Raw genomic sequence first — 27,887 nt, 5'->3', positions numbered from 1 at the left:
GGGAGATTCACTCTCTGTCTGACCCCGGGAGTGTGTGATGGGACGGTGTGGAGGGAGCTTCACTCTGTGTCTGACACCAGGAGTGTGTGATGGGACAATGTGGAGGGAGCTTCACTGTGTCTGACCCCGGGAGTGTGTGATGGGACTGTGTGGAGGGGGCTTCACTCTGTGTGTGATCCCGGGAGTGTGTGATAGGACAATGTGGAGAGAGATTTGCTCCTGGGAGTGTGTGATGGGACAGCGTGGAGGGAGCTACACCCTGTGTCTGACTCCGGAGTGTGTGATGGGACTGTGTGGAGGGAGATTCACTCTGTTTCTGACCCCAGGAGTGTGTGATGTGACGGTGTGGAGGGAGCTTCACTCAGTGTCTGATCCCGGGAGTGTGTGATGGGACGGTGTGGAGGGAGCTTCACTCAGTGTCTGATCCCGGGAGTGTGTGATGGGACGGTGTGGAGAGAGATTTGCTCTATGTCTGACCCTGGGAGTCTGTGATGGGACAGTGTGGAGGGAGCTACACCCTGTGTCTGACGTCGGGAGTGTGTGCTGGGACAGTGTGGAGGGAGTTTCAATCTGTTTCTGACCCCGGGAGTCTGTGATGGGACAATGTGGAGAGAGCTTCACTCTGTGTCTGACCCTTGGAGTGTGTGATGGGACGGTGTGGAGGGAATTTCACTCTGTGTCTGACTCAGGGAGTGTGTGATGGGACGGTGTGGAGGGAGCTTCACTGTGTCTGACCCCGGGAGTGTGTGATGGGACTGTGTGGAGGGGGCTTCACTCTGTGTGTGATCCCGGGAGTGTGTGATAGGACAATGTGGAGAGAGATTTGCTCCTGGGAGTGTGTGATGGGACAGCATGGAGGGAGCTACACCCTTTGTCTGACTCCGGACTGTGTGATGGGACGGTGCGGAGAGAGATTTGCTCTATGTCTGACCACGGGAGCGTGTGATATGATGGTGTGGAGGGAGATTCACTCACTGTCTGACACCAGGAGTGTGCGATGGGACAATGTGGAGAGAGATTTGCTCTATGTCTGACCCTGGGAATGTGTGATAGGTCGGTGTGGAGGGAGCTTCACTCTGTGTGTGACTCCGGGAGTGTGTGATGGGACGGTGTGGAGGGAGCTTCACTCCGTGTCTGACTCCGGGAGTGTGTGATGGGATGTTGTGGAGTGAGCTTCACTCTGTGTCTGACCCCGGAAGTGTGTTATGGGACCGTGTGGAGGGAGATTCACTCTGTGTCTGACCCTGGGAGTGTGTGATGGGACAGTGTAGAGGGAGCTACACCCTGTGTCTGATCCCAGGAGGGTGCGATTGGACAATGTGGAGAGAGAATTGCTCTATGTCTGACCCTGGGAGTGTGTGATATGATGGTGTGGAGGGAGATTCACTCACTGTCTGATCCCCGGAGTGTGTGATGGGACAGTGTGGAGGGAGCTACACCCTGTGTCTGACCCTTGGAGTGTGTGATGGGACGGTGTGGATGGAGCTTCACTGTGTCTGACCCCGGAAGTGTGTGATGGGACTGTGTGGAGGGAGCTTCACTCTGTGTCTGACCCTGGAAGTGTGTGATGGGACGGTTTGGAGGGAGCTTCACTCTGTGTCTGACCCTGGAAGTGTGTGATGGGACGGTTTGGAGGGAGCTTCACTCTGTGTCTGACTCAGGGAGTGTGTGATGGGACGGTGTGGAGGGAGCTTCACTCTGTGTCTGACCCCGGGAGTGTGTGATGGGACTGTGTGGAGGGAGCTTCACTCTGTGTCTGACCCTGGAAGTGTGTGATGGGACAGTGTGGAGGGAGATTCACTCTGTGTCTGACCCCGGGAGTCTGTGATGGGACCGTGTGGTCCAGGGGTTCTCAGCCCATTTCTTGCCATGGACAGTTACCTAAGACTGAGAGTTCCGTGGACCCCAGGTTGGGAACCCCTGGTGTAGAGGGAGTTTCACTTGAGTCTAGGTTGTTTTTTTCCCCCCATTTTATTTCCTTTAGCTGTCTTTGCCCCATTTTGTGTTTCTTGGGATAGTGTGAAAGATGATTTTCTGGACAATTGCTGATTGGAGAGTTGCTCGGTGCGTTTGTGAGTTAAATAGATCAGAAAGCACTGATGCTACGTTCTTTATCTGCAGGTTACGTTTTACCTGATCCTAAGCACTTCTCTGATCACCATTGAAACCACCACTCTGCCAATTATTCTTCAGCTCACAACGTGAGTGTTTTTTTGGATTTTGAAGTAGAGCAAAATTGTCTTTGATGATGGTGGCTGCTTTCCTGAGGCAGCAAGAATGTCGGCAGAGTCCATGGAGAGATACTGGTTTCTGTGATGTGCTGATCTGTGTCACATGTCTCTGCAGTTTCTTGTAGTTGTCATATGGTGCTGCATGTGCCTGGATAGGATGCTTTCTGTGGTGCATCTACAAAATCTGGTTTGGGCCAAAAGAAACATTGAGGAAGTAGAGCTGTTGGTGAGCTTTCAACCTGGATGGACCAGGACAGGCTGTTAGTGATGTTCGCTCCTGGGAATTTGAAACTCTCAACCGCTCAACCTCAACTGTTGATGTAACTCAGAGAATGTGCACCGCCCACCCTTCCTGAAGTTAATAACCAGCTCCTTTACTGACACCGAGGGAGAGGTTCTTACCATGACACCATGTTACTAGACTCTCTATTTCCTTCCTGTTGCAGCAGAATCAGAATTAACCTTAAGAGAGTACTATTTCCAGTTATTAGCCAACCGGCTGTGTACTTGCACTCTTTTCCTTCCCTTTTGAGTGCAGATGTGATTACTTTTGCAGCCTTAGCTGAACAGCCATCATCTTTCTTCAGGCAGTGAGTGACATAGGTTTATAGATTTGCTTCTGACTCTGTTAGAAACTCCGTTATAGTAGGGCACTTCGAAAAGTTCAAGGTAATCAGGCAGAGGCAAGATGGTTGCAGTGGTCTGAGATGCAGAGGTGTCAGTGCATGATCCATGAAAGGTTAGTATGTGGGTAGCAGGGAAACTAACAAGATGTATTGTTATTACTCGGGGTGAATACGAAATAGAGAGGTTGTACTTCAATTGTAAAGGGCTTTGGTGAGACCTCAGCTGGAGTATTGTTGAGTATTGCTCTCCTTAGTTAACAAAGGATGTAGAGTAAATGTGTTGGAAGCAGTTTAGAGAAGGTCTACTGGAATATTGGAGACACAAGAGACTGCAGATGCTGCGATCTGGAGTAATGCACAAATACTCAGTGGAACAAGCGGTATCTGTGGAAGGAAAGGGATCGTCACCGTTTTGGATCGAGACTCTGCATCAAAGATGGGCATTGAATTTTCCAAATTCACATACCCTACACTCCCTGCACTCCCTTCTCTCACTTGATCTTGCTACTGCTCCCCCACCCTCTGTCACCCAGTTTCAGTCCTCTCCTCCATCTGGTTCCACCTGCCTGTCTCCCACACACTGCACTTCCTGGTTCTCTCAACTGGTTCTATCTGCTCAACATCTCCCCCTTCTCTGCCTTCCACTTGTCACCTTCCTTACTTCTTGGATTCCAGTATTTGCAGCCCCATGTGGTTCCACATCACCTTCTAGCCTCAATCTCTCCCTCCACCAGGCGCCACCTGCCTATCATTCCCCTCCTCACCTGGCTAGACCTAGAGGAAGCCAGTCCCTACCTCACCATGTCTTCTCACCTCTTCTCACTCTCAGTCTTGATGCAGGGCCACGTCCCAAAACGTTACCATTCCTCTGTTCCCTCAGATGCTGCCTGGCCTGCTGAGTTCCTTCAGGAGTTTGTGTTTTTTACTGAAATAATACAGAATGAGCAGATTTCTCATGAAGAAAGGCTGGATGTATACGACCCTGAGGGTAGGTGTCGGAGAATCTATATCTAGGGGCTGCTGCTTCAAAATGTTGCATAAACCAGTTAAAACTAAGATGAGGCAAGACTTCTTCTCTCAAAATGTCGTGGGTCTTTAGAACTTGTTTCATCCAGGGCAATGGAATATTTATAAGTCAGGGGTCAATTTCAAAGAATATTTATTATTAAAGTACATATACTGCGTATGTTACCATATACTACCTTCAGATTCATTTTCTTGCCAGCATTTACAGGAGAAATAAATACAGTACTATGGACTATAATGAGAAACTTTATATAAATTGACAAAGACTGACAAACAACCAGTGTGCAAAAGAAGGCAAACTGCAAATAAAAAATAATACTGAGAACATGAGTTGTAAAAGATTCCTTGAGAGTGAAGAAGCAGTTTGGAGATGCGGTGAGGAAAGTTATCAGCGCCGGTTCAGGGGCCTGATGGTTGTAGGGTAATGCAGACCGGAGGATGAACAAGAATGTGACGTTGCAGATGGAGTCAGATTAGCCATGGTCTTATTGAATAGTGAAGCAGGCCTCAAAGGTCAAGTGGGTAGACCTGCTTCTGACACATATGTTTGTACGATGTGCACTTCTTCCTGTTGCTCAGCATTTCTCCATAGCAGCCAAGATCAAGGAATACAGATCTTATCCTCACCCCCCACCACCACCCCTACCACCCCCAGTGCCCTTTGGTAAACTATGTTGGTGATGTCACTCTGTGTCAGTCTGGGGCATGGCCATTTTGGTCCCTTCCTGTTGAAGGAGCCTGTTGCCTGTCAGTCGCGGTTGTACTAAGTCTCTCAGCAGAGGGGAGTGTTGTCGTGATGCCCCTTTCCTCCTGGTACAAGGGCGCCACCTGGTGCAAGCGATAACTATTACAGCATGCTTTTGCTTATTTCTAATTTTGGCAAAAATTAGAACGGATTGTTTTGATTTAATAATAAATTATCAAGTTTATTACGAAGATGCCTCTGAAATTCTTCTTTACTTCTCTTCACAGCATAAGTGAACAGAGCAATTTGAACCCTATCACAGCCACTGCCCACGTGATGATCGTTCTACCACTTTCCCTCTCTGGGTAGGTGCTTCTTTCTCAACAACACTATTCCATTGGTGGCTGTTGTTTAACAGACCAGTGTCAAAGTTCAGAGGGTCATACAACAGGTTAGTTGCTGACTTGGATGTAAACCTGAAGAAGAGAGAAGGTATAAGAGGTGCCATGGGATGTCGGCTTTGGACGTTTTGCATAAAATAACTTCGAGCAGTCTCATTTCCAGAAATCCTCTGACATGCTCCCAATGTATGAGAACTATATGGGCAAGCAAAGTGTGGTCAATGTTAACAGGTCATTATTGTTGTTAATGAGATCTTCAGAATCAGAATCACAATTAGATCTAATGTCACTGGCATATGTCATGAAATTTGCTAACTTTATGGCAGTAGTACAATGAAATACATGGTAAATAAATATAGAGAAAAAACTGAGTTACATTAAGCATGTAAATAACAAATCAAAAATAGTGAGGTAGTGTTCATGGGTTCAGTGTCCATTTAGAAATCGGATGGCAGAGAGGAAGAAGCAGTTCCTGAATCGCTGAGTGTGTGCCTTCAGGCTTCTGTACCTCCTACCTGATGGTAATGGTCAAAAATTTGAGAAGCTGTGAGACTGTGAAAGGCACGAAAGAGATGTAGGTCTTTCTTTCTTGCAGGATCCCAAAAGCCTCAGGAGAATGAATAAACACATGACTTTATGTCAGTGATATTAGCTGAGGAATTAACAGGGCACTGGGGCAGGCCCTGACGCTCTGCATACCAGGACTTTTAAGACCTACATGAGAGAGTGGATTTAATGTCTCATTGGAAAGGCATCACCTCCAAAGGTCACCAAAGAGTAAAATTCATCTTTTAAAAGGAAGCCAACAGAAGGTGGTGCCTATGAATATTATCCAAACATAAAGAGTTGCTGTCACTTGTGCTTTTAAAAGACACCATCTCCTCAAAACAGTTTGCAAGGAGTGAAGTGTGCTATGGCTGTGGGGCAGGCTTCAATTAGTGCCTGATAACAGAGGTGGAAAGGCAGATGACGGAGAACGACAGTGGGGTGGGGGGGATGTAGCAGCATAAATGGATGATTGGGGTCAAGTTTGGGGGTGGGGTTCATTGAGACGCTACTGTGAACGAAAGGGAGAGGTAGGGAGGGCCGGCTCAGCAGGAGATTCAAGCCCTCTCAGGGATTTTTAAAAAGGCTTTAAAATGGGATGCAGTAAGATCTGGGCAGCCAGTGTAGGTCCATGTGGGGTTACAATGCCTCCTTGTGAGATACCAATGACTGTAGTCAGGTTTCCTAAATTACAAGCCATTCCTCTCCTTGCACCCAGCACTAATTGTTATCTTCCAGGTGTCTAGGACCTTTCGATCATCAAGGAGTTGAATCAATTGCCTCAGAAGATTATAACTTCTCCCCTTCCTTTCAGTCCTGACAAAGGGTCTTGGCCTGAAACGTCGACTGTTTACTCTTTTCATAGATGCTACCTGACCTGCTGAGTTCCTTCAGTACTTTGTGTGTTGCTTTGGATTTCCAGCATCTGCAGATAGTCTCATGTTTGTTATAATTTGGTGCATTTGTATTAATTGCCAGTCTGTTCCATTGTCTCCTGATGTTGACCCTCTTTAACAATTTGGTCACTATTACAATGGCGTTATTCATTGGGAATGTACAGCAGAGTATTCAGTAGATTTTCTTTAATGCTGGCTCTTTCTACCTTTCACAGATCTGTTACACCGAATTATGTCTCTTTTGGAGGTGAAATTGTGGGAGAGAGTGCAATAGAAGGAGAAGATGAAGTAGGGAGCATGGTTGATTATGAATTAGTGGCAAGTATATAACACTTAACTGTTCTCAATTTTAGTTGTGGCTTGCAGACATTCATCATTTTTCCCACATTGTTTCTGGAGAGGGATTTCTTCCAATCCCATTGGAGGTATATGTATGCTACTCCAGATAAATTTGTCAGTCACTAAGTTTTTTGGACAATCTGGTAGTTTCATTACTGAAAGTGGCTTTTTAATTCCAGGGTTTTGGTGCACTGGAATTCATTGAAGAGGGAAGGGGTTTGACCTGGAATAAGGATGGATTTGTTTCACTGGAATCCAACGTATGAGGAGGGAAGGGGAAATAATTTGGATTCTTGAATGCAGAATATGGTTTACAGTTTTGGTTTTCCAAAACAAGGGAGTGGATGGAAAGTTGGTTTCTGCTGAATTCACTAAAACAGCAATGTTTTGTCCTCAAAGAGCATGGCCTACATATAGTTGTGTGTCCACACATAGTTATTTTGAATGAGATTACCCTTTGGGAATGAGTAATTTATGAATTTATCTCCTTTTGCTCTACATTAGAATTGCATTTGCAAATTATCTTGGATGATACTTTTTGCTTAATGGTTCAAACTTAGCCTACCTTGTTATACCCTTGTACCTTATTGCTTGTCTGCACTGCACTTCCTCTGTAATTTTAACACTTTATCCTGCATTCTGTTATTGTTTTCCCTTGTGCTACCTCAAAGCATTGTTGTAATGACATGATCTGTATGGATAGCATGCGAAATAAAGTTCTCACTGTATCTTGGTAGCAATATGTAAAAGACAACTGTGCAAGTACAAACGGAAAGAAAAAAATGTTGATAATAAATAAATAAGCAATAAATATCTAGAACATGAAATGAGGAGTTTGTGAAAGAGAGTCCATGGGCTATGGAATCAGTTCGGTGATGGGGCAAGTGAAGTTAATCCCTTGAGTTCAAGAGTCTGATGGTTGAGGGGTAATAACTGTTCCTGAACCTGGTGGTCTGAGCATTGAGGCTTCTTCCTGATGGCAGCAGTGAGAAGAGAGCATGACCTAGTGGTCTGAGTCCTTGAAGAAGGACTTCTTTCCTACGACAATGCTCCATGTAGATGTGCTTAGTGGTAGGGAAGGCTTTAACTGTGATGGACTGGGCTGTGTTCACAATTTTTCGTAGGATCTTCCATTTAAGGGTAGGCAGTGATGCTCTCCATGGTACATCTATAGAAATTTTTGAATATCTTTGGTGGCATACTGTACCAATTCTCCTAAAACTCCTAACGAAATATAGCCACTGGTGTGCCTTCTTCGTAATTTCATGAGTATGTTGGGCCCTGGATAGATGCTCAGAAATATTGACACCCAGGAACTTGAAACTGCTCACCCCTTCCACTTCGATGAGGACTGGTGTGTGTTCCCTCGACTTACTCTTCCTGAAGTCCACGATAAGTTCTTTGGTCGTACTGACATTGAGTGCAAGATTTTTGCTGCAACATCACTCAACCAGCTGATCTATCTCACTCTTGTTTGCCACCTTATCAACATTTGAAACTCTGCCAATAATAGTTGTGTTGTAGGCAAATTTATCAATGGTGCTTGAGCTATGCCTAGACACAGCTATGCACATCCTTGAGGTGCGCCAATGTTGATTGTCAGCGAGGAGGAGATGGTATTTTTGATCTACACAGACAGTGGTCTCCTGATGAGGAAGTCAAGGATCCAGTTGCAGAGGGAGGTACAGAGGCCCAGGTTTTGGAGCCTTTTGGTTAGAACTGAGGGTGTGTGTTACGAGATGCTCCCAGCTGCGTTAGCTCTGGGATTTAGACTTTCTAGCTCTCCAGAGTAGGATAACTGTCCCTTTAAGGGTTCAGGACAGTCCTGCCAATAGGCAATCATGTTTTGGAAGCCAAGAATTGAGTATTCAAGGAACAGCTGAACTGTCATTTGGTGCTCAATCATAAAGCCTAACTAGAGACACCTTTTAGCAATTTGTTTTTGTTCAGTTCTCATTCCAACTTGATATTGTGTCTTGATGCCAGCCTCGGATACTCCAGCACTTGGGTCCAAACCACCCTCGTCAAGGTCTCGTCACAGTATGATTGAGCCAACATGGACCGAGCAGGGTATCAGGGTCTCTCGGTCGCTGTCAGTGAGAGGATTTCCAGACAGAACCTGGAGATAAACGATTGCCAGGTCACCGTTTACCAGCTTTCACAAGGAGGAGGCCAGAGTTGCTCAGGTGAGTCTGTCAGCCACTCTGTGGAGCTAGTACATCTTCTGACCCCAGAGAGGTTTGACAGAGACCTGATTTCTTGCCGTGGCTTACCAACTCAGTGCCCACTGGTGTTCAAACTCCAGACATCCTGGTCCCTTTTGGAGTGCAGAAAAGTGGCCTTTATGATCTCTCTCCTGACAGGGAGAGCCCTCGCCTGGACCACCACACATTTGGAACGAAGATCGGAGATTTGTGCAAATTCAGAGGAATTCATGGCCTCCGTGAGAAAGATATTTTATCATCCCGCCACCGCAAACAGAGCCTCAGATGTTCTGATGAAGCTGTGTCAGGGAAGTTGGTCAGCGGCTGACTACGCTATTCAGTCCCAAACTTTGGCACAGGAGAGTGGTTGGAACAGGGAAGCCTTAGCCATGGACTCTGGGTTGAACTAAAGGATGCCCTTCCTTGGGAGAATCAACAGGGGACTTAGAGGTCCTCATCGACCAGTGCATCCGCCTTGACAGTCAGCTGGCAGAGCGTGAGAGGGATTACATTCCGTGGCCGAAGAGGGCTAGCCCAAGCCCAGTCTCAATCCATTGTGGTTCCACCACCCCCTCCCGGATTTCGGACCATGACTCTGTCGAGCTCAAGCAGATCGGTTACACAAAGCTGTCAGTCGATGAGAGGTCCCAGCATTGGAATCTAGGCTGCTGCTATTACCGCGGGAAAGCAGGCCAGCTCTGGGCTGAATGTCCGCAGCTGCGGCCATCTGGGCAACCACTAAGATCTGGAGGATCTGGAGGACTGTTATGATAGCAGCCACTACTCCCAATCCCATGGATTCTAGTTTCATGCTGAAGGAGTTCACCTAGGGTAAGAACTTGAGGCAGGTAAAGGCTTTTGTGGACTCTGGGGCAGCGAGTAATTTTCTGGACTTGGGAACTTCATGTTGGCTCAACATACCACTGTGAGAGTCGAGCCAGTCCATGCCCGCAACTGTCTTGGGCAGCTGCCCACTAGGTTCCGGGCAGATCCAGCAACAGACTGTGGAATTAAAGATGAGGATAGGGGATCATGTGGAAGACACTAGTTTTTACATTATTGACTCTCCACTTATACCCCTGATCCTTGGGTATCTTTAACTGTCTCAGCATAACCCATCTGTGGACAGGAGGGAGGGGAGAATCATTGCTTGGTCCAATTATTGTGACAGGGTATGTTTGCAGCTGGCATGAATCTCGGAAAGCTGACATGGTTGGGAGTGACTCGTAACACCGGGCGTGGTGTTCCGACACCCAGACTCTCCTGAGACCAATGACCAGCGAGGGAACAGACTTCAGTGGGAGGTAACCTGAAGCCCAAGGGATCCAGCTGCCAGATCCCGACTAAAGGGAAGACTCCTAACCGCAGACCCTTGGAGCCTGATCCTGGGAGCACAGGGACCATCTGTAATCCCTCGTTGCAGTCGCCTGAAGATATGACAGAGTCTAGTGAACCTAGGGAGTAGACTCAGAGATTGGTTGAACCATCTCTGCCATCTAAGAAGGCTCAGGAGTTGCCCTTGAAGGAGGGTTTGGAAGAACTTGCAACACCCAGGCCAGTCGAAGTTCCTGCTATGTACAAGGACTTGGAAGAGATCTTCAGCAAGGGAAAGGCCTTGCTTTCACCACACTTGTCTTGTCAGTTAGACGAACCTGGAAGAAATGATCAGCCTACCACCATTTTACCCCAAGTGAAGGTGATAGCACCAATACGATGGGAATCAACGAGCTTGGTTGCAAAGCCCAGGCACAAGGACAGACTCTGAAGGGTGGCCCTCTGGGTCGACTGTTTGCCCCAAACCCTGTCAGGTCACCAGCACTCCAGCGAGGACATTTAACCATATAACCATATAACAATTACAGCACGGAAACAGGCTGTCTCGGCCCTTCTAGTCCATGCTGAACGCTTACTCTCACCTATTCCCACCGACCTGCACTCAGCCCATAACCCTCCCTTCCTTTCCTGTCCATATACCTACCCAATTTTTATTTTAAATGACAATATTGAACCTGCCTCTACCACTTCTACTGGAAGCTCATTCCACACAGCTACCATTCTCTGAGTAAAGAAATTCCCCCTCGTGTTACCCTTAAACTTTTGCCCCCTAACTCTCAAATCATGTCTTGTTTGAATCTCCCCTACTCTCAATGGAAAAAAGCCTATTCACGTCAACTCTATCTATCCTCCTCATAATTTTAAATACCTCCATCAAGTCCCCCTCAACCTTCTACGCTCCAAAGAATAAAGACCTAACTTGTTCAACCTTTCTCTGTAACTTAGGTGCTGAAACCCAGGTAACATACCAGTAAATCTCGTCTGTACTCTCTCTATTTTGTTGACATCTTTCCTATAATTCGGTGACCAGAACTGTACACAATACTCCAAATTTGGCCTCACCAATGCCTTGTACAATTTTAACATTACATCCCAACTCCTATACTCAATGCTCTGATTTATAAAGGCCAGCATAACAAAAGCTTTTTTCACCACCCCATCCACATGAGATTCCACCTTTAAGGAACTATGCACCATTATTCCTAGATCACTGTTCTACTGCATTCCTCAATGTCCTACCATTTACCATGTATGTCCTATTTTGATTATTCCTACCAAAATGTAGCACCTCACACTTATCAGCATTAAACTCCATCTGCCATTTTTCAGCCCACTCTTCTAACTGGCCTAAATCTCTCTGCAAGCTTTGAAAACCTATTTCGTTATCCACAATGCCACCTACCTTAGTATCATCTGCATACTTACTAATTCAATTTACCATCCCATCATCCAGATCATTAATGTATACGACAAACAACATTGGACCCAGTACAGATCCCTGAGGCACACCACTAGTCACTGGCCTCCAACCTGACAAACAGTTATCCACCACTACTCTCTGGCATCTCCCATCCAGCCACTGTTGAATCCATTTCACTACTTCAATATTAACACCTAATGATTGAACCTTCCTAACTAACCTTCCATGTGGAACCTTGTCAAGGGCCTTACTGAATTCCATATAGACAACATCCACTGATTTACCCTAGTCAACTTTCCTCGTAACCTCTTCATACAATCCAATAAGATTTGTCAAACATGACCTTCCATGCACAAATCTATGTTGACTGCTCCTAATCAGACACTGTCTATCCAGATAATTATATATACCATCTCTAAGAATAGTTTCCATTAATTTACCCACCACTGACGTCAAACTTACAGGATGATAATTGCTACGTTTACTCTTAGAACCCTTTTTAAACAATGGAACTACATGAGCAATATGCCAATCCTCCGGTCAGGACCCGGAGACTTATCCACTTTTATATTCTTTAAAAGCTCTAGTACTTCCTCTTCTTTAATCCTCATAGTTTCCATAACTACCCTACTTGTTTCCCATACCTTACATAATTCAATATCCTTCTCCTTACTGAATACCGATGAAAAGAAATTGTTCAAAATCTCCCCCATCTCTTTTGGCTTCACACATAGCTGTCCACTCTGATTCTCTAAGGGATCAATTTTATCCCTCACTATCCTTTTGCTATTAATATAACTGTAGAAACCCTTTGGATTTATTTTCCCCTTACTTGCCAAAGCAACCTCAAATCTTCTTTTAGCTTTTCTAATTTCTTTCTTAAGATTCTTTTTACATTCCTTATATTCCTCGAGCACCTCATTTGCTCCATGCTGCCTATATTTATTGTAGATCTTTCTCTTTTTCAGAACCAAGTTTCCAATATCTCTTGAAAACCATGGTTCTCTCAAACTTTTAACCTTACCTTTCAACTTAACAGGAACATAAAGATTCTGTACCCTCAAAATTTCACCTTTAAATGACCTCCATTTCTCTATTACATCCTTCTCATAAAACAAATTGTCCCAATCCACTCCTTCTAAATCTTTTGGCATCTCCTCAAAGTTAGCCTTTCTCCAATCAAAAATCTCAACCCTGGGTCCAGTCCTATCCTTCTCCATAAGTATATTGAAACTAATGGCATTGTGATCACTGGACCCGAAGTGCTCCCCAACACATACCTCCGTCACCTGACCTATCTCATGCCCTAACAGGAGATCCAACACTGCCCCTTCTCTAGTTGGTACCTCTATGTATTGCTGCAAAAAACTATCCTGCACACATTTTACAAACTCCAAACCATCCAGCCCTTTTACAGAATGGGCTTCCCAGTCTATGTGTGAAAAATTAAAATTCCCACAATCGCAACCAGTGATTCAGAAACTTGAATCCCTGCTCTCACTGTCGCGTGGCACAAGCAGTAATCCCGAGATTACTACCTTTGCGTTCCTTCTTCTCAACTTCCTTCCTAACTCCCTATGTTCTCCTTTTAAGACCTCTTCTCTTTTCTTATCTATGTCATTGGTACCTATATGTACCACGACCTCTGGCTCCTCACCCTCCCACTTCTGGATATCTTGGACACGATCAGAAACATCCCAGACCCTGGCACCAGGGAGGCAAACTACCCTCCGGGTCTCCTGATCGCGTCCACAGAATCGCCTATTTGACCCCCTAACTATAGAGTCCCCTATTACCACTGCCTTCTTCTTCCTTTCCCTACCCTTCTGAGCTACAGGGCCTGACTCTGTGCCAGAGGCACGGCCACTGTTGCTTCCCCCAGGTAGGCTGTCCCCACCAACAGTACTCAAACAGGAGTACTTATTGTCAAGGGGTACAGCCACTGGGGTACTCTCTATTACCTGACTCTTCCCCTTCCCCCTCCTAACCGTGACCCACCTGTCTGCCTCCCGTGGCCCCAGTGTGACCACCTGCCTGTAACTCCTCTCTATCAACTCCTCACTCTCCCTGACCAGGCGAAGGTCATCGAGCTGCAGCTCCAGTTCCCTAACTCAGTCCCTCAGGAGCTGCAGCTCGGTGCACCTGGCGCAGATGTGGACGTCCGGGAGGCTAGGAGACTCCAGGACCTCCCACATCCAACACCAAGAACAAGAAGCTGCCCTCGCACTCATAATTCCCCCTTTCCTCAAATAACAGGAAAAATTGAAACCTAAGCCTGCCTTGCCAGTTTCCACCTAAGCCCGTTGAGCCAAAGCCCTTAAGCCTTCACTCTGCTCCCGGCTCACTCTGCTGCCCGCAATCAACGCTGCCCGCTGTATAAGGCTGTGTCCTTTTTAAATCTTCCCCGCTTCACTGCCCAACGTCACATGCCTGCGCAGTCCCGTCTTTCTTAACGCCAATGAGAAAAAGAAAAAATCAAGATGAGTCCCGCTGCTCTCCCGTTCTGATCCTCCAACTTCCTTCTCCGAATTCACCAAGAATGACCTGTCACTCAGGGATTGCCACGACCCCCGAGTTCCTCAAGAGAAGGTATTTGTGGCCCGGAATTGTGAAAGGGGTTCAACAATACATGCAGGCATGTGAGATGTGCGGCTGGAACAAGGAGCCCAGTACACAACCTCAAGGGCTCCTCCATCCTCTTCCGGGCAGACCAGGGGCATGCATCTCCATGGACTTTGTCACGGGTCCTCCACCTAACAGGGGGAGGTCCATAATGGTAATTGTCAATTGATTTTCAAAGGCCTGCAGATTCATTGCCTTGAACAAATTGCCACCTGTGGTGGAGACTCTTGAAATTGTCCTAGACCATGTCTTCTGAATCCATGGTTTCCCGGTGGACATTATCTCTGATTATGGTCCAAAATTCACGTTGCATATCTGGAGGTTGTTCTGTAAGCTGATAGGGGCAACAGCAAGCCTTTTGTCTAGGTTTCACCCACAGTTTAACGGCCAGACAGAGCGGACAGAGGTTGCCCACCACACCTTACAGCATTCAGCACACAGGATGCCCCCAGGACCCTAACTATCAAACCCACCTTCCACATCACTAAATAAAAACTTGTCTGCACCAGCCTTCAGCCTCACCACTATCAGCCCTGCCACCCGGTTTATCGATGGGGAACGGGTCTTCGTGGTGAAAAGACTTTTGGACTCACTTACTGTTCAGGGTGGTTGGCAATACCTCATGGACTGGAAAGGACTCGGACCCGAAGAGAGGTGTTTGGTGTCTGAAAGAGCCATTTTGGATCCGGCTCTCATCCACATTTATCATCACTGCCTTTCTGGGCTGCCAGGGCTGTCAGAAGTCAGCCTTGGGGAGGGGATTCTGTTACAAGATACTCCCAACCGAGCCAGCTTCTGGGATTCAGGCGCTCTAACTCTCTGGAGTATGGATAGCTGGTGTGGCCCCTTTCAGGGTTCAGGACGGTCCCACTAATTGGCAAACATGCTTTGGGCACCAAGAATTGAGTGTTAGAGGAGCACCTGAACTGAGGTTCGGCGCTCAATTGTTTGCCTAACTGGAGAAATCGTCTAGCGTTTTGTTTTTGCTCAGTTCTCGTTCCAGCTTGATACTGTGTCTTGAATCCAGACTCACATACTCCAGCACTTGGGTCCAAACCATCCATGTCAAGGTTTCTCATCACAGTACGATTGTGTTCAACACTGAGCTGTAGTCAATAACAGAAGCCTGACTTAGGTATTACTGTTGTCCAGGTGATCCAAGGCTGAGTGGAGAGCCAGTGAGATTGCATCCGCTGTAGACCTATTGTGATAAAAGGCTAATTGCGTAAAAGGTGTTGAGCTCCTGTGGAAGTGAAGCCATCCATCACAGCCATTCATGATGTTAGACTTCACTTTGTGGGAAGTAATGGCGTGCAAACCCTCCCAGAGCTGATGTGCATCTGATTCTGTTTCTAACACTTAACAGAATTGTTTCCTCGCTCTTAAGATAGGTCGTACCTGGACTTCTTGTATAGTTCTGGATCATCAATCTCGAATGCCACAGATCTAGCTCTCAGCAAACTACAAATCTCCTGGTTCATACATGGCTTTTGATCTGGGTATATCCAGTATGTTCACAAAGACACATTCATCCACACAGGTCTTGATGAATTCAGTGACAACTGCGGCATATTTGTTCAGACTCAAAGATGAATACCTGAATACAGTCCAGTCCACCGACTCAAAGCAGTCCTGTGAGCGCTCCTCCGGCTACCTTGACCAGACCTTCTTAGTCCTCACTGCTGATGTTGTGGTCTCTAGTCTCTGCCTCTACACTGAGAGTAGAAGTACCGCCAGGTGATTGGACTTTGCAAACTGAGGGTGTGGATAGCATGGTAAGCATTCCTGATGATGATATAACAGTGGTCAAGTGTGTTGGCTCCTCTGGTTCCTGGATATGTTGGTGGTAGCTGTTCAGAGACTTTTTCAACCTGGCCTGGTTGAAATCTCCCCCAATGATAGGGAAGGCATCGGGGTGTGCTGTTTCATGACTGCTGATTATGGAGATTAGCACTTCCAGTGACTGCCAGATGTTGGCCTGAGGTGGAATATGCACACCTACCAGAATGATGGTGGAAAACTCCCTCAGCGGATAAAAAGGATGATATTTGACCACTTGATGTTCCAGGTCCAGTGAGCAGGATTGAGACAGAGCCACCACATCTGTTCACACCTCTTCTGCCTTTAAAAGACTTAGCTGTTCTGTCTTTATGGTGAATAGTGAAGCCATCAAGCTGCAGCGCTGCGTCCAAAATGGCTGAGGATTTCCATCTTCTGTGAAGCAAAGTACACAGCAGTCCCTGATGTCCGTCTGGTACAGCAATCTTGCTCTAAGGACTTCAATTTTATTTCCCAGAAACTGTACATTCACCAACAGAATAGTGGGGGTGGGGGTCACAGTCTCTGTGTTTCAATCTTACTTGCAACCCAGCACGCTTTCCGCACTTCCCCTTTCTTAAAGAGAAACTTGTTACGTATTCAGGCAACAATAAATATATGAGTTCGGCAAGGGTTTCTTATAACAAACAACACGTTTATTAAACACCGAAAACAAACCCCCCAAAAGTAAACAAACACTACCGTAACCGGAAACAGCTGCTGAGCGGCTGTTCAAACAGTTCGTAAAGTGATATTCCAAAACAGTTCTTAAAGTGATATTGCCAAAAGTTCGATATGCTCACAGTCCATTTAAAAGGAGAGACTTTACAGGACGATTTAGGTTCTCTTTCACGTCGCTTGCTTCGATCCCCGACGTCGAACTTCCCACGAAGAATTTACGAAACAGAACGGCTTAAAGGCACTGACCTTTCCTTCCTCACTATCCTCAATCCTTTCTGGTAAACCCAGGGATTAACACGAAGATAGTCAACGAAATCCTTCCAAATAAGGATCAAACAAAGGTCGCCCCCGTTTCACCGTAGAAAGCGATTCTCCTCGATCTTTACTTCCAACCTTGAATCTTCACTCTCCTCTAATTGCGAAATAACAGAATCATAAAGAACCTGTTGGCATTAACCTTTTAAACTTTAGGCATTAAATAAAAACTTCATCCTTCAACTAAACTGCGTCATCACTTCAAACACGCAGTGGCATGAAGTCAACTTGGCAAATCCAGCCACGAACTGCCCCTCCTCACAGGGTGGGGTCTACCTTTTATAACCTGTAAAAAAAAAACTGTCACATGATCTCTACTGGTGGGAAAATGACGTCATTCCACCATCACAAGACCATCACCTCAAGTCCAGTACAGCTTCAACTCCAGTCACATGACAAGGGCACCACTGTCATGTGTCACGAGTATGTAACAAACTGCACTCACAACCTGAGTCTGCAGTCCAGGATCTGTTGATTTCAGTAATCGATAGAGTTTTTAAAAAAACATCTTAAAATGATTCAGCTTACTGAAGTAAACATGGCTGTGACTGTGGATTTCAGCTCTATAGTCCTGAATGGGAATATCTGATGATTCCCATTGGAGTTGCACGCAGCAAGTCGCCCCTTATCGGCGCCATCTTTCTGCGAATAGTGTTACCCCAATATCACAGGACCTTTCTGACCTTGCGTGTTTCTGCAAAACTATCAGAAAGATGAAAACCTGCAGTAAAAGTGACTTCTAAATCATAATTTTACCGAGCAACTTTCAGCTCTCCCAGTTAGTTCTATTACTCCTGTATACAGTTCAATAACCACACGTGACAACTTTCCAACAAGAAGCAGACAGGAGGAACAGTTGATTCTCCTTTTGAATAGTTGCCAGGAAGGGGGGTGGAAAGGGTTTACTTGGCCTATTGTCAGCTGTGTTTGAACATGGGGAGGAGACCCTCCCCTGTGCATGGCAAGAGCCAAAGATAATTGTCCACCTTCTCAATCATCAGGTGCTGAACACGGGAAAACCTTTGAAAGCTTTGAGCTCTGCTTTCCTGAATATTCGATGGCCTCACGAGATCAGCAATGGCAAGTGGTTGCTGTACCCAATGAAGATAGAATTTAACGGCAATGAGAATACGCAGTGCTCTCCATTCCAAGCCATCAACCCCCTTGACCTGGTAAGCTTCTCTGATGTAATGCGTGTCTCCCTTTATGCATCAGCAGACATCGAGATGGTGAGAAGGTAAAATGACCAAGCAGCTTGCTCACTTTACACTGTTAGACCAAGTTAACATCTTTCTAATCAGTTGCATTTTCTGTACCAAAAATGCATTGCTAAGAGATGTATTATTGGTACAATGATTAAGTCGAAGGTAAGAAAGCTATAAAAGCAGGAGGGCTATATTAATGGGGATTGTAACTTTCCAACATTGGCTACAACTACCATAGTGTAAGGATGTGAAATTTATTAAGTGCATGTAAGACAGTTGTTTTTGAAACTTTATGTCACTAGTCCTGTCTTAATCTAGGAAATGAAACCGGACATGTAGTGGAAAAGTCAGCTGGGGACCACATTGCGGTCAGTGACCAATGTGAGCTTCAAGGTATATAAAAAGGGAACACAAGATGTTCTACAGATGCTGGAAATCCACAGAGAAACACACAGAATGCTGCAGCAACTCAGCAGGTCAGGAAGCACCTTTGGAGAGGAATCATCAGGACTCATGTAGTCTCGGCCCAAAACGTCGACTGTTTATTCCTCTGTATAGATTCTGTGCTGACCAGCTGAGTTCCTCCAGCACTTTGTGTGTGTTGCAATATAAACAAAGATTAGGAAAGTCATCAAAGTTAAGATTCTTATTTGAGGGAAAGCTGATTTTGAAGACCTGGTAGAAAGTAGAAAGAGAGCAGATGCTTATGGGTAAAACAATATCTGACAGGTGGAGTCTTTTAAAAGGGTTAGCAAGTGTTCAGGGACTGCATGTTCCAGTAGTGGTAAAAAGCAATGAGCCAAGATGAAGGACTCTTGAATGAAAATGTTATTTAAGGTTTGATTAGGAAAAAAGGAAAGCATATTAGAGTTGTAGCTAACAAGTGAGTCCCATAAAGAATATAGAGGGCATAGAAGAGAACTCAAGAAAGCAATTAGGAGGGCGAAATGAGACCATGAAAGATTCTTGGTAGGCATGATCAATAAGTCCTAAGTCATTCTATAAATGTATTAGGAGGAAGAGGGTAGCAGATAAGTGTGGGTCCCTGTAGCAACAAATGGGATCATCAATATTTAGAGCCAGGAGATGTGGGTGAGGTCTAGAATGAATACCATCTGTATTAATCAAGGAGAAGGACGTGGAGGATTTTGAGTTCAGGAAGGGATACGTTGATGGTCTGGAGTATGTCTTATTGAGAAGGTGGAGGTGGAAGAAGAAGGTGGAAGACAAAAAGGCAAGAGGAGATCTATCCCAGGTACATAGGAGAAATAAGGTAGAGATTGCTGGGGTGCTGCTGGAGATTCTGTATCTTCATTAGCTACAGGCACAGTACCAGAAGACTGGAGGATAGCTAATGTTGTTCCATTTCTAAGGATAGCAGAAATAAGCCAGGCTGGCAAGCCTTACCTTAGTAGTAGGTAAATAATTTGAGAAAATTCTAAGGGACAGAATTTATGTACATTTTCAAAGGCAAGGACTGATTAAGATCAGTAAGTATGGCTTTGTGTGGGGCAAGTCCTATCTCATGAATTTGAGGAAAAGCAAAGGAAACTGATGTAGGTAGGACAGTAAAATGTTGCCTCGACATGCTTGTCCAGAAGGTTAAGGCATATGCGATTCATGGAAAAGTGGCTAATGGGATCCAAAATTGGCTTGGTGACAGGAGGCAGAGGGTTGTAGTAGAAGGATGTTTCTCTGATTAAGTGTAACTGGTGTTGCTGGGGCCTTTGCCATTTGTGGTATACATGAACATGAATGTAAGAAGATTCAGTAGGTTTGCAAATGACACAAAAGTAGGTGGTTTAGTGCAGAGCGTGAAAGTTTGTCTAAGCCTACAGCAGGATACAGATCCGATGGAAAGTTGGGCAGAGAGATGGCAGATGGGATTTAATTCTGACAAATGTGAGGTGATACACTAAATCAGATGGAATAGGACATGTACAGTAAACGGTAGGGCATAAAGGAATATGGCTGAACAGAGACACCCAGGAGTATAAAGCAAAGATGTAATGCTGAGACTTTATAAGGCAATGGTCAAACCACATCTGAGTACTGTAAGCAGCTTTGGGTCTCATATCTGAGGAAGGATATGCTGGCATTAGAGAGGGTCCAGAGGAGAATTACGAGAATGATGCTGGGAATTGAAAGGGTTACCATATGAGGAGTGTTTGATGACCCTGGGCTTATATTCACTGAAGTTTAGAAGAATGAGGGGCTATCTCATTGAAACCCATCGAAAATTGAAAGAATAAGATAGAGTGGATGTGGAGAGAATGCTTTCTATAGTGGGAGAGTCTAGGACCAGAAAGAACAGCCTCAGAATAGAAGTATGTCCCTTTAGAACAGAGATGAGGTGGAACTTCTTTAGCCAGAGGGTGATGAATCTGTGGAATTCATTGCCTTAGATGGCTGTGGAGTCCAAGTCATTAGGTATATTTAAAGTGGAGGTTAATAGGTTTTTAATTAGTAAGGGCATCAAAGGTTATGGGGAGAAAGCAAGAGAATGGTGTTGAGAGGGAAAATAAGTCAGCCATGATGGAATGGAGATGCAGACTAGATGGACTGAATGGCCTAATTCTGCTCCCCCACGTCTTATAGTCTTATGGAATGTCTGTGACAGGGTGGAGAACAAAAGAGAATGAATGACACAGGTACTGTTGGTGCTATGGTCAAGGTTTTGTTATTCTCACAACACACACAAAATGCTGGATAAACTCAGCAGGCCGGGCAGCATCTATGGAGAAGAGTAACCAGATGACGAGGTAGAGCATTGCTGGAACTGTAAGAAACAAAAATCTGCAGCTGCTTGAAATCTAAAACAAGAGTTAGAAACTGTTTTATCAGGGATTGCAAAGAGGAATTAGGTAGACACTAATTATCAGTGGCACAGGGAAAGGGCAAGGGAATTGGACCAACAGGATTGGACTACAGAAAGCTGACATGAAGCCAATGGGTTGAATGATCTCTTTACTGTTCTGCAATGGGTTCTATGCTTCAGTGTGCCAGCCAAGTCGCCTTACTTCAGGTACATAGTTCTGTTACCCGACTGTACACATGCATTAACATCTTTCTCAGTGGATGTTGGAATGAAGCTTATTAACAGAAATTTGGAAGTGGGTTTGACACAGTATCATGGAATCTTTCTTTCCTCTTTGTAGACATTTAGCAACAGAAGCCAAGCAAAACCTCGTGCAGAACGGCTGCAAGGAGACAGTGGAAGCCAGCGACAAATGGTGGCTCACCAGACAGGAACAAAGAAGAGTCTGACCCTGGTAACTGACCAAACTGTTAAACAGACTTAACGAATGTAGATAGAAGATAACTAAAAGACACAGATGAGTGAAGTATCTCCAGAAATAACCTCAGTTCATTGCCTTGTTCCAACACAGGTCTGATTTATCCATAATCATGTGAGTTTTTATTGAGTTTAGTGACCGATCCACACCAATACCTAACCAACACATTCCTGGTCACATGTGATACAGCCATGCCATTTATGACAACTTTGGCTCTTGATTGGCTAAGATTGGAGCCACCCTGAGCTCTTGAGTTATTTCCACTTCCAAAGTGAACAGGGAATGAAAGATCAAGAAATTAAGAGATTAAGTATGAAGGACAAGAGGCATAGAATGTGAGCCATTTGCCACAATAGGTCACTTTACAAATCAGGTAACAAATGACCTTACCCACTGTTTTCACAGACCTGTCAGTAGTAGGTTTTAAATTGTAACTGTTCTGAGTCTGACTTTTATTTTACTTCAAAGAATATAGGAAGTTTACTGAACTATTACAGCCCAAAAGTTAAAATTTCCATTTCTCATGTGTCAGACAAGCTTGCAGAATAGTAATTTCCCAGTAGATTAAATTAACGCCCACCAGCTCAAACCTGCACACAATATTTAATGAAACTGCAATGCCTGTTGCAGAGCATCAATGTGAAAAGTAGGTTTTGTTTCTAATAAAAACACAAAATGCTGTCAGAACTCAGCAGGCCAGACAGCATCTGTGGGAGGAGGTAGTGACGACATTTCGGACCGAAACCCTTCATCAGGAGTTAGGTTTTGTTTCTAATTGTTTTTAACATCTACCCACAGGACTGTGATCAGGGGACAGCTAACTGTGTTGTCTTCCAGTGTCCCCTGCAAACCCTGGACACAACCAAAGTGAAAGTAAGAGCACGACTGTGGAACAGCACTTTTCTGGAGGTAATTTTACAAGCACTTGTAATGCCAGATCATTCCGGCCTAAAATGCTGTGATGAAGGTCTCCCAGCACTGCCCAAGGAGGTTTGTCAATTAAAAGTCACCTCATTCTAATTGTTAGTGACCATGACTCCAAGATTTAAGACTTAACAGAATTCAGGACAAATATCATGAAGTTTTACAGAAACAGAATGTTTAGATGATGATGCAGGTTGATTGAATCCAATTCATTGTCAAGTAGGCTTGAGTAGGCTCCTTCTGTTATCATCCATTTCCAGCTTCACCAATACCAGAAGCACAATTGATATTGGAAACTGAAATGTCACATCATTCAAGTTCAAGGTTATTGTCATACAACCATACACACTTATACTGCCAAACAAGACAACGTTCCTCCGGACCAAGGTGCACAACACAGGACCTATAACTCACGTACGTAACACATAAAGTAATATCACCACAAATAAATTAACAAATAATAAGGTGCATTTAGGACAGAAGTTAAAAAGTAAACAGTATAATGCTAGTAGCGCTCCATACGTGATGAGACCTGGGGGGCGGCAGGAAATTCAGTAGTCTTACGGCCTATGGGAAAGAAGCTGTTTCCCATTCTAACAGTTTTTGTCCTAATGCTACGGTACCTCCTGCCTGGTGGTAGGGGGACAAAGAGATTGTGGGATGGAGGGGACAATGCTAAGGGCCCTCATACGCAGCAGTCCTAGTAAATATCTGATGGGTGGAAGAGAGACCACAATGATCCTCTCACCAGTTCTCTCAGGGTAAGTATTTTCTAATGAACTCAGATACTGGGGCAGAGTAGTGGGTGTAGCTTTCAGGTTCCAAGGTCTAAGCACATGTTGCCAAATTTGGCAGTGGAGAAAATGTTGGCCCACATTCCTTTCCCTCATGTCTGTCTATTGACCACTTTTTGCTTCATTCTTTTACATAGATATTGAAGGAAAATGGTCAGGCATGGTGGTGTTGACTACTCCACAGAGGAATCATCTTGTGTCGTATTTGTCTTAATTCAAACATTGGTTGCGGGGGCGGGGGGGGGGCAGAATTCAGAAAGGCTTTTCAGTTTTATTGATGCGTTAACCTGTCTTTGAAATTACAGGAGTACGCATCACTCAGTGAAATACGTGTGGTCATTCGCGCTGAGATTAGTGTGAAATCAAGCATTAAAAACCTTCAGAAGAAGACTGCTGCACAGGTATGGAAGTAGCTACAAATCCAGCCTTTACTGCCAGTTTAGGCCAGCTTTTAGATCTGGCACAGTGGGTTAGACTTGGTGAGAATGTGTGAGATTGTTTAAATTGCATTCCAGGTGCACCATGTACAACAGAAAGATTCACTGAATGTCCCATTAGGGAATGGATTAATGCACAAGGCTGTATGACCCATGTCTCACCTCTGCTATAACCATGACAGAACAATCTGCCTGGATATTGCCCAGCAAGAGAACACTAGGGACTAGACTCACTGGCCTCCTTCCCTCACTAGGGTCACCTTCTAATCAAGTTTGTCTGGAAATATCTAAAATGGAAACCAGACAAAAGAAGTCATTAAAAAATGTCAATTTCTCTCATAAGTTCCATAATATTTATAGAGTAATTATTAAAAAATTCAGTGAAGTTGTAGCATCATTAAAGGGTGCACTGCTGTCTGCTCCCCATCCCTTGATTTTCACAACCCCTCACTCATATTCCTAAAGGTGACCCATAGAACCTTTGTAGTAAAAATCTCTTTGATGGAAGCACTTTGAGACTTTAACCACAGCACTGACTTCATTGCTTGTGAACCTTGTCTCCTTGTAGCTTTTCCAGACCCATTTCAAAACCTAAACACACCTCAGCACGTATGTGCATAAAATTGCTACATAGCCAGAGATTTTAACTTCTAATTCTGTGAGAGTGTATTAGAATTACCACTTTAATCTCTACAGGTTACCTTGCCAGTATATCCAGAGAAGGCAGGTGTAGTATATGGAGAAACACCTTGGTTGATTATACTGATTGCAGTCCTAGCAGGAATCCTGGTATTGGCTCTGCTTGTTTTTCTCCTTTGGAAGGTAAGCACAGATCTCATCTGTACATCTGGGAGCTGGTGGTGTCGACCTATGAGGTCTGAGGCTTCAAACTTAGAACCTAGATATAACATTACTGTAAAAAAATACAAAGCATAGTCCATCTGAGCCTGGTCCAGATTTTACTTTCAATTCAAAGCATTATGAAAGATTTAGAAGGTGCAATGCTGCCTTTGGTGTATATTTCATCAACAGATGAAAGTTATGAGGATGATTGCCTTCAACTTTTTTGATCCGTTTAGTTGGAGTCACCATTTCTCAATCGGTCAGTTGTAATTTGTTGGTGCTTTCTGTAAGGCCTGATATTGAAATGCGGCATTTGTTTTCTGTTCATCAAGTTAGGTCAATCTTGGGGCATCTTTGAATATCATAGAAATCAACTTCACAGTATCACACATTCCCTCCCACTTGTGAGGGGCAGATTTTTTTAAAAATAGAGAGTGGTAGGTATGAATGTGCTGCTATGAACGGTGGTGGAAGCAGAGGCAATAGTGGAGTTTAACAGGCTTTTAGACAGGCACACAAACATATAAAGAATGGAGGGATACAGGTCATGTGCAGGCAGATGGAATTAATTTGGTATCATGGTCAGCACAGATTTTGTGGGCTGAGGACCCTGTTCCTATATGATATGATCTTGAAACTGCTTCACTTATCCTTCTGTGTATTAGCTACTGTCGCCCTATCATAGATTGCGATTTACTGCGATCCTTCCTGATGATAATGTGCCAATTTGGCTATGGCTTTATTGTTCTCTCACTTTTTACTATCTTTGTAAGTTAGATATGAAATGTAGAAGTAGTTTCAAGCATGTTTAACATACAATTGTAATTTCAATTCTCGATTGTAAGGGGTGGATTATGTCAGGGCACCATTCGCAACTGAATTGTAAATGTTCTTTGAGAGTAGGCCTTTTACTTTGCTACATGTATTGCCCAGAAAAGATCTTCCCAAATGATTGTTAAAAATCTATAGAAGGGGTTATTGTGCTTTGAAAATGTGTTCTGAGCAGAACAATGTGGTTGCCTTGGAATGAAAAAGGAACAAACTGGGGTTAAGGTATTGAGGTGTTTGTAGGGTTCTGAATTCCTCTCATTTCAGGAGTTATTTCATGGGATCCAGAGATTTTGCCATCAATTTGAAGTAAGGAGGCATTCATGAGGGAATTTGCTGTCTGTTAAAGATAAGAAATCCCAACTCCAGTCATGTTCTGACCATTGATGTCTCTTAAAACTGAGCCAAACTGAATTCCACTTGCTATTTTATTGACCACATTCCTGAAATGAGAGCCTCAATTCCTGCACATACCCCTGTTGTTCCTTTGGATGCCGGATAACTCGTCCCTACTTGGTTTGCCTGCCATAACACTGGACCAACGTTGCTTCCTTATAGTGCGGTTTCTTCAAGAGAACAAGCAAAGAGGCTAAGTATGAAACTGAATATCACAGGGCCCATCTTCAAACCCAGCCATCTGACCAGGACAAGCTGGCCACGGAGGCATAATGCTGACTTCTGTAGCGGTAATTGTAGTGCCAGATCCCTGCTTGATCCGGGGTATAGTGATATAGTGTGTGTCTTTTGCACGGTATTGAGTGCTTGTTCTGCAGGTGGAGGAGGTATGGTGTAAGGATTATAAATAAATAAACTATAGATATTATGTTTAATGATAGCTGCAGTTTAAATGATTTGGACAGAGGATTTCACCCCTGTTGCATTTCCCATTGAGCAGCCAAAGATGTCTTAAAGGGATGTTCCCTAATTCACAGTTTCAACCCCATTATAAATCAGGAAACTGACTGAGAACATAAAGATGACCAAACTCAGTACTCAACTCACATCTTTATCAAATTGTGAAGTCTTTAATGCAAATGCAGTGAATCGCCAACCGCCACTTCAGATTAACACTGTCTTGCGTTGTAAAGCCACCTATTCTTTACTGGGTTCCACAAGTTGTTTGCCTTGATAATGTCAACGAGGTTTTGTGTGTGGTCAGAGGGAGAGATTGGTGGTCAGGAGCCATATTCACTGTATATGCAGGGTCAGAGCCAAAGGCCACTTGAGATCTTTAGCCCATTGTGAGCACTAGTGGGGACACATTCACCTGCTGTGATGGGGCATCATCTGCGATGTTTAAAATAGTCCTTGTGATTTGCTTAAGTAATAATCCTTACATTCTTCACCACTCCCTGCACTCTGTGTATCATTAGGCAGCAATGGACGGGTTTGCGATGTGCATTAGGCATGCATTTCTGTTTATTTCTGTGACTTTCCTCCCCCCTACACCTCGTGGTTTGGATTTGTTTTCAGTGTGTACACAGTAGGATTAGCCTGAGATGCTTTGCATGAAACACATTTTATTTGAATGTTTTATATCCCCAAGGAATCTGACATGTCCTCTCACATGCTTGTGTGTGTGTGCTTTGTTTCACTCATTGAAATAGTTTTTTCCCTTTCTGGTTGAGATAAAGCTCACCTGGACTGATAAGCCATTTGGATTTAATTTGCATGAATTAACATTGCCACAAAGCAACAATTTCACTTTAGGAAGTATTAAACACTCTCACTGTTTCTGTTTTTCCTCCTTTGCTTTCTTCCAAGAGTTTCCCAAGGCTGCTTCTGAACAGGTTGGCTCTACTTACGAGACTCTGTAATTCAGCTCAGAGTTAGTGCACAGGGCATGGAACATCTCCCATTTGGGGCTGTATGGAGGGATGGCAATGTTTACCATTCTCAGACAAATGTAGTTAGAAATAGCCTCAGCATCAAAGGTTTGACTGTGGTAGAAGTCTGCTGTAGAAAGAGAAAGATTAATGTGAAGGTACTGTACATCAGGATCTCCCAAAGTGCTCAGGGCCAATGGAAACCCTTTGAACTGTGGTAAAGCAGGGCAGACAATTTATACACAATATGCTCCCACAAGTATCAGTGAGATACTACCTAAATAATAAATCTTTTACCATAGTTGGTTAAGGCGCAAATTAGGACACCAGGGGTAAATTTCCCTGCTCTTTCTGAACCCATGAGATGGTTTACATCTACTTGAGAACACAGATAGGGCTCTTAGTTTAACATTGCAGTGAAAAGGGTATGCTTTTGACAAAGCAGCACTCCCCAACACTGCACTGAAGTGTCAGTCTGATTTATTTAAACAAATCTCTGGAATGGGAGTTGAACCATAACCTTATAACTCTGAGGTGAGAGAGTGAAACCAAGTGAATTTCCTGTCAGACATATTTGCACAGAAATGGG

General features: G+C 44.4%; 1 protein-coding gene across 3 annotated transcripts in view; it reads left to right on the top strand.

Annotated features, from left to right (window-relative positions):
- The window catches only part of LOC132384679 (integrin alpha-7-like), a 187,657-nt gene that overhangs the window by 148,308 nt on the left and 11,462 nt on the right, over positions 1–27,887 (top strand). For 2 of the 3 annotated variants that reach the window (XM_059956042.1, XM_059956041.1), the window contains exons 17-24: positions 2,122–2,201; positions 4,856–4,933; positions 6,627–6,729; positions 18,147–18,317; positions 21,509–21,622; positions 22,445–22,555; positions 23,670–23,765; positions 24,498–24,623. In XM_059956042.1, the coding sequence (XP_059812025.1) occupies positions 2,122–2,201; positions 4,856–4,933; positions 6,627–6,729; positions 18,147–18,317; positions 21,509–21,622; positions 22,445–22,555; positions 23,670–23,765; positions 24,498–24,623 (879 nt within the window). Of the gene's footprint in view, positions 1–2,121; positions 2,202–4,855; positions 4,934–6,626; positions 6,730–18,146; positions 18,318–21,508; positions 21,623–22,444; positions 22,556–23,669; positions 23,766–24,497; positions 24,624–26,030; positions 26,159–27,887 lie in introns of all 3 variants that reach the window. The other variant, XM_059956043.1, reaches the window with a different exon arrangement.

Source organism: Hypanus sabinus, chromosome X1 (genome assembly GCF_030144855.1).
Source record: "Hypanus sabinus isolate sHypSab1 chromosome X1, sHypSab1.hap1, whole genome shotgun sequence".
Lineage (NCBI taxonomy): Eukaryota > Metazoa > Chordata > Chondrichthyes > Myliobatiformes > Dasyatidae > Hypanus > Hypanus sabinus.
The sequence above is the reverse complement of the archived record's forward strand: the minus strand, read 5'-3'. Positions and strand labels throughout refer to the sequence as shown.